This window comes from Zosterops lateralis, assembly GCF_965231275.1.
Source record: "Zosterops lateralis genome assembly, chromosome: 2".
NCBI lineage: Eukaryota > Metazoa > Chordata > Aves > Passeriformes > Zosteropidae > Zosterops > Zosterops lateralis.
Genome location: NC_139763.1, coordinates 103,034,358 through 103,044,131, shown reverse-complemented (window position 1 = coordinate 103,044,131; position 9,774 = coordinate 103,034,358). Strand labels below are relative to the sequence as shown.

Genomic DNA, 9,774 nt, shown 5'->3' with positions numbered 1-9,774 from the left:
CGGAAGTGAGCGGGAGAACTACATTTCCCTTGATGCCCCGCGCGGCGCGGACCGGAAGTCTTGTTGCTATAGCAACGGGACGCCATGGGGCTGGACTACTACGCTGTGCTGGAGCTGGACCGCGGGGCCACCGCCGACGACATCAAGAAGGCGTGAGGGAACCCCGGAATCAGAGGGACCCCCTGGGCCGGGGGGTGGCGGTGGGAGCAGGGCGGCCCCGTGAGTGGCCGTCTTTGGCCTTCCCTCACGCCCCACAGCGGGGACTGGGAGGGGAAAAAAGAGTCTGGGGACTGGATGTGGGGATGAGGTGTCTCCTGTCCCCTTCAGTGGGTCTGCAAGGGCCACAGAGATACTCTGAGGGCTGGAGCCCCTCTGTCTGGAGCCAGGCTGGGAGAGCTGGGGATGCTCACCTGGAGAGGAGAAGGCTCCAGGGAGAGCTCAGAGCCCCTGCCAGGGCCTAAAGGGGCTCCAGGAGAGCTGGAGAGGGACTGGGGACAAGTCGTGGAGGGACAGGACAAGGGGAATGGCTTCCCACTGCCAGAAGGCAGCGTTAGATGGGATATTGGCAAGGAATTCGTGGCTGTGGGGCTGGTGAGGTCCTGGCACAGGTTCCCCAGGGAAGCTGTGGCTGTCCCTGGATCCCTGGAAGTTGCTCCAAGCCTGGGATAGTGGAAGGCATCCACGGAACGAGATGGGCTCTCAAGTCCTGCCGAACCCAAAGCACCCTGTGATCTGCAGTTACCGGAGGTTGGCCCTGAAGTACCACCCACTAAAATGCCAGGAGCCCTGGGGGCCGAAGAGGTTCCATCAGCTGGCGGAGGCCTACGATGTGCTCAGCGACCGTAAGTGGGGAGCATCCCCTTCCACTGATTGCAGGGGCAGGAAGGGGGTGTGAATTCCTGGCAGGACCAGCCCCGTGACCCACAGCCCAGCTGGGAACTGGCCCACACTCCCATGTCTATCCCCCTTGTTCCTGGGAACCCTCTTCTCCAGCCTCCACCCAAACAAAACCTGGATCTCAGGCTGGGGCTCCCTCCTCAATTTTCAACTTCTTTGTTCCTTAAGCTATGAAGAAAGGCATCTATGACAAATTTGGTGAAGAGGGGCTCAAAGGTGGGATCCCCTTGGAGTTAGCGAGCGACAACCCTTGGAGCGTCGGATACGTGTTCCACAACAACCCTGAGAAAGTTTTCAGGGAGTTCTTTGGAGGAGACAACCCCTTTGCAGGTAGGTTGGGAGACTTGGAGGTGGCTGGGGTCTGTCTGTGGCTTCCGTGATTCCATGGCAGCTGCCAGCTCAGAACATGAAGCTTTCCAGGAATGCTTTCCTGCCCAGCTGCTCTCAGATCCCTCTGGTGCTTGGAGGAGAGATCCTGACTTCCCCTAGTCCTGGCTGGGGGAGAGGCCTGGGGATGCATGTCCATGCTGTCAGCTTTCCCCAGCTGCTCCTGTGACCCTTTCTGGGATTCCCATTGAAAACAGGGATTAGGGGAGCGAGGCTGCTCCTGGAAACAAAACACTTTGGGTGGTTCTAGGTGGGAGAAGATGGGAGGGAAAGACCCTCAGGACCCCCCAGCTGTGACCCCAGTGAGGGGCTGTCCCTGTGCCCCCTCCCACAGAGTTCTTTGCCGAGGATGGCTCCGAGGTGCTGCTGCCCTTTGGGGGGCCCCGAGGCCGGGGGGCCCTGCGGCAGGATCCCCCCATCGTGCGGGACCTCTACGTGTCCCTCGAGGACCTGTTCCATGGCTGCACCAAGAAGATCAAGATCTCCCGCAGGGTAGGGGCTCTGGGAGTGCAGGGGGTGGATTTTGGGGTGAGCTCTGCCCTCGGTGTGGGACACTGGGGATTTGGGAACAGCCCTGTCCCAGGAGCTTGTCACAGGGAGGGATCAGCACCAAACCCAGAAGGACCTAAACCAGTGTTCTCCCCCCTCAGCTTGGCAAGGGGAATTCAGCATGGGAGGCCATGTGGGAGGTGATAGGAAGTGAGGGCTGGTCTCAGAGATGGGTGGAGAAGGAGCTTAGTGAGTTCTGGGCTCCCATAACTCCATTTTCACCCTGCACTCTGTCTCCTTGGTGTGCCCTTGGTGACCTCTGCCCCCCTCCTTGTTGTCCCAGTCTCCTGGACCCAGCCCTGAGTCTCTCCTGCTCTAGGACATGAGGAAACAGCCTCAAGCTGTGCCAGGGGAGGTTTAGGTTGGGTATTATGGAAAATTTCTGCACTGAAAGGGTGGTCAGGAATAGGCTGTCCAGGGCAGTAGTGGAGTCCCTGTTCCTGGAGGGATTTAAAGCTTTCCTCTGGTGAGCAGAGCACTCCCTCTGTGTTCTCCTCCCTGTGCACCCCCAGGTGATGAACGAGGATGGCCAGACCAGCACAATCAGGGATAAGATCCTGACCATTGACGTGCAGCCAGGATGGAAACGCGGCACCAGGATCACCTTTGAGAAGGAAGGAGACCAGGTAAGCTCAGAATCACACAAGAGTCAGGTTTGGAGGGGATTTCTGGAGATCATCCAACAGCCCTGCCCAGGCACGGCCACCTGCAGCAGGACCTGCAGCAGGTGGGTTTGGGATGTCTGAGGGGGTTTTGGATTTGAGAGGGAGACTCCATGGCCCCCCTGGGCAGCTGTTCCAGTCCTGTGCCCACTCCATGGAAAAGGTTCTTCCATGAAGAAGTTCTGGTTTCCCATTGCTGAGGGCACTTGGCAGCGTGACCAACAGAGACACTCAGCATCACTGTGCTCAGAAGCACTCTGAGGAGCCATCCCTGCCTGGATTTTCCTTAGAATAGGTTAAACAAAAAATAATTGAAAGGGGTGGTTTTCTTCCTGGCAGAAACAGGGGTTTGGATTTGCCCTTGGCTGAGCAGGCGTCTTGGATAAAAAACTCCTTTTTCTCTCAAGGGAAGGAAATACCCTTCCCTTCTCTCTGGCCAGCTGAAAACAGCAACAGAAGAGCAGGAATTTGTGACAGGTCTCCCTGTATAAAATAATTTTCAGGTTTCCAAGGACAGGTTGGATGTGACTTGGGGCAACCTGGTCTAGTGGAAGGTGTCCCTGCCCATGGGAGGGGGTGGAACTGAGTGAATTTTCCCATCCCTTCCAGCCCAAACCATCCTGGCATTCCATGATTCTGTAATTCCTTTTCCCCTGCATTAGGGCCCGAACATCATTCCAGCTGACATCACCTTTGTTGTCCAAGAGAAGATTCACCCAAGGTTCAAAAGACTGGACAACAACCTCCTTTATGTTGCCACCATCCCCCTGGCAAAGGTAAAGGGCTCAGTGAGGGGACAGAGCTGCACCTTTGGGCTCTGGGGCTGCAGCAGCAGCTCCTGGTGCCGCTCCATGCCCGGCAGGCCCTGACTGGATGCACCCTGGATGTGTGGACACTGGATGGGAGGCTGCTGAACATCCCTATCAACGACATTGTGGAGTAAGTGCCAGGGGGAAACAGGGCTCAGAGGTGAGTGGGCACTTGGGAGGAACCTCCCAGGCACTGGGGTGTTCCAAAGCCTTTTCCAGCAGGTTTGGGGCTGCAGGAGGAGGAGGAGGATGTCCACAGGGGGTGGGTCTTCTGCTCTGGGGCCATGTTGCTGGGAGCAGAGGCAAGGAGAGGGCTGGGTGTGGGTGGACGAGGGTGGATGCTGGAGCCTGGGAGAGCAGGACAGGCCCTGGTTGAAGCTGGAGGGGCAAATAACCTGAGAAACCCACATGGGGCTCTGCAGGTGGGGCTGGGGATGGTGGCTCCCACGTTGGGATCATCCCACAGCTCCTCTCAGCCCCCTCCTTTGCTTGGCAGCCCCAAGTACTACAAAATGGTGCCAGGGGAGGGAATGCCACTGGCCCAGGACCCCCAGCGCAAGGGGGACCTCTACATCTACTTTGACATCCTCTTCCCCAAGAGGCTCAGCCCTCAGGTGAAAACACTCCTGAGAAGCATCCTCCAGTCCTAGGGACAGACCTTCCCCCTCTCCCCCCTCCCTTGTCCCCCCCCCAATAAAGCTTTGGAGCCAGCACTGGGACTGGGCAGAAGTTCTTCCAAATGCTGGGAGCCCTGAGGCACAGGGTCACCCTAAAACATCATCCCTGAGGCCTGGCCCGGGTCTGGCTTTGTGCTCTCTGCTCTCCACCCCCACCCTGCAGCAGCAGCTCTGCAGCCCCCAGGGAGGATTTGGGGGGATGGAGGGAGGCACCCACCGGCCTCAGGGCTTTATTTTCCTAATCTCACATTCTGTCCCTGCTGGAGCTGAGCCCTCACAGCACAGGGAGAGGCAGATAACACTTGTCTTGCCTTTTCCAATGGCACTCCAGGGCTGGGAGAATGCCCTGAAAAGGGGAGGGAACCCTGACCCTGCTGCCATGGGACCCCATAGGAGTGGTTTATTGCAAGTGCCAGTGAGGAATAATGGGAAGCTGTGCCAGGAAAGGCAGTGCTGAGGGAATATGCTGGGGGTACCCCCATCCCAAAGCCAACGTGGGTTGGGATATTTGGGGTTTAGTCAGCACAGTGAGGTTGTGGGTGCTCAGTGGGGCATCCCCCACTCATCTCTCCCTTTGGAGAGACCAGTGAGGCCATCCTGGATGAGGGATAAAGACACCTGGGCACAGGGGCTGCCTCACCACGAGCCAGGAGCGTGTCCAGCCACCTCCTTCTGCTTTAGAGTATCAACTGGAGCCTCACCTCAGGGTGGGTGAAATCAGCTGAATTCTAGGGAATTCCCTCAAGTTTCCCACAGTGGAGCTGTGGGGATGAGGGTTGTAAACAGCCAGTTCCAGGGGATATAAACCTGCCATTGTCCTGTTCCCGGCTGAGATCTTCAATCCCTGAACATCACAGCTCCATCATCCCAAAGGAACTTTGGCATTCTCCTCTTCACCTCCACGCTGTTCCAGCAGCCACAGGTATGCCTGGGCTGTCAGAAATGTCCTTTCCTGGGAGTCAGTCCCAGTGGGGAGGCCGGAGGAGCCCCGTGTCCCTGGGCCGAGCCCAGAGCCGTGTCCGTGGGGCCGGGGAGGTTTGGGGCACGTTCTCTGCTGCGCAATCGCTCCGCGGGGTCCCGCCCGCTGCCGGGGCTGCAGTACTGGGCGCTGTCCACGGGAGGGCAGCACCACAGCCGGTCCTGCTTTGGCCCAAATCCTCTCCCGCCCGCTGATACAGCTCATCCCAGCTGGGCAAAATCCAGCCCCTGCTGCACAGAGCACCAGTCCCCAGTGATCTCCGCTGCCCTGGAAAACCTGCTCCAGCCCCAGTCTGTACCAGGGGGAGCACAAGTCTGGAGAGGTCAGAACCCTCCCCTGGGCTGATGCACTTGGAGTGAGATCCAGCTACAAATAGAATTCCGGAAACAGCCTCCAAAATGTTCTAGGATCATGCCTTTAAAATGGCTCCAAAGGGCAACAGTCCCAGTGCCAGATCAGCACCTGCACGAGTCTTTGTGCCATCCCCAGCTCACTGAAAAACACAAGAAATCAACCATCACACAGGCCTTGTTTGCACAATTCCTGATCCAAACCCTCACTTTCCTGCCCAGCAACTGCCCAAATCCCAGTTCACACACACACAAATTGAATCTAAGGCAAAGGTCATCAGCACCTGGAATTCCGAGCTCCCTCTTCCCTGGATTGCTCACCCAATCACTCACATCAATCTCACCTTGCCCAGAGACTCTCTGTCCTCAGAGGGAAACACAGCCTGATGGGGCAGTTCTGGCACCACATTTCCTCTTGTTCCTGCTGACTTGGAAAGCCATAAATAAAGCAGATAAATATAAATATAATCTAAAAATATTGAAATATAGCCCAAAATAAAGGCTTTTTTCGGTTTTAATTTGGTTAGTGGCAGGGTTTTTTTAGTTGTGGTTGGGGGTCTTTTGGGGCATTTATTTTAGAGGATGTTCAGAAGGGGATTTTTGGCCACGTTCTTTTTTGCCTCCGCTCTGGGAGCCCCGGGCCGAGCTGTGCGGCAGCGCTGCCGCCGTGTGGACACAGAGCGGTACTGCAGCTCCCCAAGTCCCGGCAGTGCTGCCGCCGTGTGGTCACAGAGCGGTACTGCAGCTCCCCAGTCCCCGCAGTGCTGCCCCCGTGTGGTTAAAAAGCGGTACTGCAGCTCCCCAGTCATGCAGTGCTGCCCCCGTGTGGTTAAAGAGCGGTACTGCAGCTCCCCAGTCATGCAGTGCTGCCCCCGAGTGGTCACAGAGCGGTACTGCAGCTCCCCAGTCATGCAGTGCTGCCGCCCTGTGGTTAAAGAGCGGTACTGCAGCTCCCCAAGTCCCGGCAGTGCTGCCGCCCTGTGGTCACAGAGCGGTACTGCAGCTCCCCAGTTCCGGCAGTGCTGCCACCCTGTGGTTAAAGAGCGGTACTGCAGCTCCCCAGTCATGCAGTGCTGCCGCCGTGTGGTCCCAGAGCGGTACTGCAGCTCCCCAGTCCCCGCAGTGCTGCCGCCCTGTGGTCACAGAGCGGTACTGCAGCTCCCCAGTTCCGGCAGTGCTGCCCCCGTATGGTTAAAGAGCGGTACTGCACCTCCCCAGTCATGCAGTGCTGCCGCCGTGTGGTCACACAGCGGTACTGCAGCTCCCCAGTTCCGGCAGTGCTGCCCCCATGTGGACGCATAGCGGCACTGCAGCTCCCCAGTCCCGGCACTGCTGCCCCCGTGTGGTTAAAGAGCGGTACTGCAGCTCCCCAGTCCCCGCAGTGCTGCCGCCCTGTGGTCACAGAGCGGTACTGCAGCTCCCCAGTTCCGGCAGTGCTGCCCCCGTGTGGTTAAAGAGCGGTACTGCAGCTCCCCAGTCATGCAGTGCTGCCGCCCTGTGGTTAAAGAGCGGTACTGCAGCTCCCCAAGTCCCGGCAGTGCTGCCGCCCTGTGGTTAAAGAGCGGTACTGCAGCTCCCCAGTCATGCAGTGCTGCCGCCCTGTGGTTAAAGAGCGGTACTGCAGCTCTCCAAGTCCCGGCAGTGCTGCCGCCCTGTGGTCACAGAGCGGTACTGCAGCTCCCCAGTCCCCGCAGTGCTGCCGCCCTGTGGTCACAGAGCGGTACTGCAGCTCCCCAGTTCCGGCAGTGCTGCCGCCCTGTGGTTAAAGAGCGGTACTGCAGCTCCCCAGTCATGCAGTGCTGCCCCCGTGTGGTTAAAGAGCGGTACTGCAGCTCCCGCAGTCATGCAGTGCTGCCCCCGAGTGGTCACAGAGCGGTACTTCAGCTCCCGCAATCATGCAGTGCTGCCCCCGAGTGGTCACAGAGCGGTACTGCAGGTCCCCAGCCCCTCCGTGCTGCCGCCCTGTGGTCACAGAGCGGTACTGCAGCTCCCCAAGTCCCGGCAGTGCTGCCCCCGTGTGCTCAAAGAGCGGTACTGCAGCTCCTCCCCGCAGTGCTGCCGCCGTGTGGTCCCAGAGCGGTACTGCAGCTCCCCAGTCCCGGCAGTGCTGCCGCCCTGTGGTTAAAGAGCGGTACTGCAGCTCCCCAAGTCCCCGCAGTGCTGCCGCCGTGTGGTCACAGAGCGGTACTGCAGCTCCCCAGTTCCAGCAGTGCTGCCGCCGTGTGGTCACAGAGTGATACTGCAGCTCTCCCCCGTGCTCGTCCCCGAGGCACGTGGCAGCCCCCGGGTGAGAGCTCGGGGGCAGTGCTGTCACCCAACCTTCCAAAGATGGTGGCAAAAAAGGGCGGGAAAAGACAAGGACTCCAGGTATGTCCAGCTAACTGCCTTTGCAGGACCCCGACCACGGTGGCACCGAAGAGCAATTGGGCACAGGCTGTGGGTTCAGCCACGCCACAGCTGGTTCAGGCAGTCGATTTAGTCAGGCGGTTGCAGGAGGAACCTGGGTGGCCTTAGCAGGTGCCACAAAAAAGATGGCAGTCGCACCAGAAATGGCTTTACCCACGACAAAGATGGCGGCAAGAAAGCGTGGAAGTACCTGTGCCACCCCCAAGATGGCGACCAGTGCACCTTGTTGACCTTTTAAAAATGGCAGGAAAAAAGGGTGGGAAACCGGCAAGGACCCCAAGTGCATCTACCGAACTGCCTGCACAAAGCCCCAAACACAGCATCGCCTGAGCACATTTATCTGCGGCCTTTCCAGGTGTCAGGACACGGGCTGTGGGCTCAGCCGCGCCACAGCCGAGTTTAGGTAGTCAATTAAGTCAGGCACCTGTGGGAGGAGCCAATGGGGTCCTTATGTGTGCCCCTACCAATATGGCGGCTGAACCGGAAATGGCTTCAGCCACAACAAAGATGGCGGCTGTTACCCCTGCCCTTAGAGGGGCAACACGTTGGGACGTGGGAGCAGACCTTCACAGCAGCTTGGTGAAACATGGAAAGCTCTTTATTATCTGACTCCAAAGGCTTATATACATTTTGTACAGAGGGCCAAGATTGGCCCAAAGAGGTTACAACCTCCTGACTCCATTGGTTAATATGACCATCAGTCAAGTTCTCTCTCAGAGAACAAGAATACAAAACATACAGATAATTTCTAAGAATACAATATTGTTTACATGAAGCAGCGTGAGAAGCTGCTGCAAAGACTCAAACACTTGAAAGCAAGAAATGCAGGGGCGACAGGTGGCAAGAAAGGGCGGGTGTTACATGACTCCGCTCACAACCAAAATAGCCGAGTGTGGCCGAACAGCTGGACCCAGCCGAGTGTGGCCGACTTTAACCAAATCAAACCCGGCGTAGCCACGTTCAGCCGAACACGAACGAGCTGCAGCCGAACCAAGCTGAGGGCAGCCAGACCTTACGACCTCGGCTGAACCAAGGCTGTGCTGCAGGTGTATTCAAGACAACTTTCCTCTACGTTTGACAGAAGCAAGACAAAAAAAAAAAAAAATTCCAGAACAGGGTGTTTTCTTTCCAGTCTATCGAGTAGCTAAATGGCACCAGCCAGCCATCCATATTATAATATCAGCTGTAGAACTTGCATCCCAGAGACCTGGAGACTGTCTGACGAGAACTCGGGGCAGCTCTGTGAATTGTTAACACCCCTGGAGCAGCAGAGAGGCTGGAGGAGGCTGGAAGAGTCCTGGTGTCCCAGTACCCAAAGAGACCGACCTGGCCAAGCCGGATCACTCTCGGGTGGTGCTGCAACTGACCTTGTCCCAGGCAAAATCACACCACTAAAGCTGAGATAAGAGACACCTGAAAAAGTCTTTGGAAGGACAGAGAAGCTGATTCCAGACTGCGTGGGTTTGGACAAAGACAAGTACAGTGACGACGTCTGATGTCATTTTTTTGATGGAAGTGCCATTTGAAGGGTAAAGGCAGCTGCACATCTGTGGGTCATAATGAGGGTGGTCATGCCCCACATCCCAATTCTGCATGGAGTTCCTTACTGCAAGAGACCCGTCTGGAGCCAGCAGGGAGCCCCGGGGCCCTGGATTGAGCCTCTCTAAGAGCAAGAAACATGGATGAGGGATGAGGTACGCACATCCTCCAACTCTCTGGGCATCCAGCTTGGGTTTCCTGGAGAAAAGAAAGCTCCAGGGAGAGCTCAGAGCCCCTGCCAGAGCCAAAAGGGGCTCCAGGAGAGCTGAACTGGATGATCCCTGTGGGGCTCTTCCAGCTCGGGAGGTTCTCTGAATTAGGTGTGACTTGATAAAACGCTTCATATAAAAATCATATTCTGGAAGAACCAGACCCTTTGCTTTGGTCCCACGACCTGACAAGCTCCAAATGCTGCAGGGCGGCTCGGGCCGGTGTCCGCCGTCACCACCGCTCCCTCGCCGGGCCATTTGAAGGCGATGTCGGGGCCACTGCCGGTGCCCCGGCGGGCGAGTGGGACAC

The 9,774-nt window shown here is 57.6% G+C and overlaps 1 protein-coding gene across 1 annotated transcript; it reads left to right on the top strand.

The window, feature by feature from the left end:
• Positions 1-79: 79 nt before the first annotated feature.
• On the top strand, positions 80-3,954 carry DNAJB13 (DnaJ heat shock protein family (Hsp40) member B13; the record flags this gene model as incomplete). Its single annotated transcript, XM_083855284.1, has 8 exons — positions 80-152; positions 739-842; positions 1,066-1,227; positions 1,619-1,776; positions 2,346-2,459; positions 3,158-3,271; positions 3,358-3,434; positions 3,801-3,954. The coding sequence occupies exons 1-8, from the start codon at positions 85-87 to the stop codon at positions 3,952-3,954; spliced, it is 951 nt and encodes a 316-aa protein (XP_083711410.1). The 5' UTR covers positions 80-84.
• Between the last annotated feature and the right edge of the window lie 5,820 nt (positions 3,955-9,774).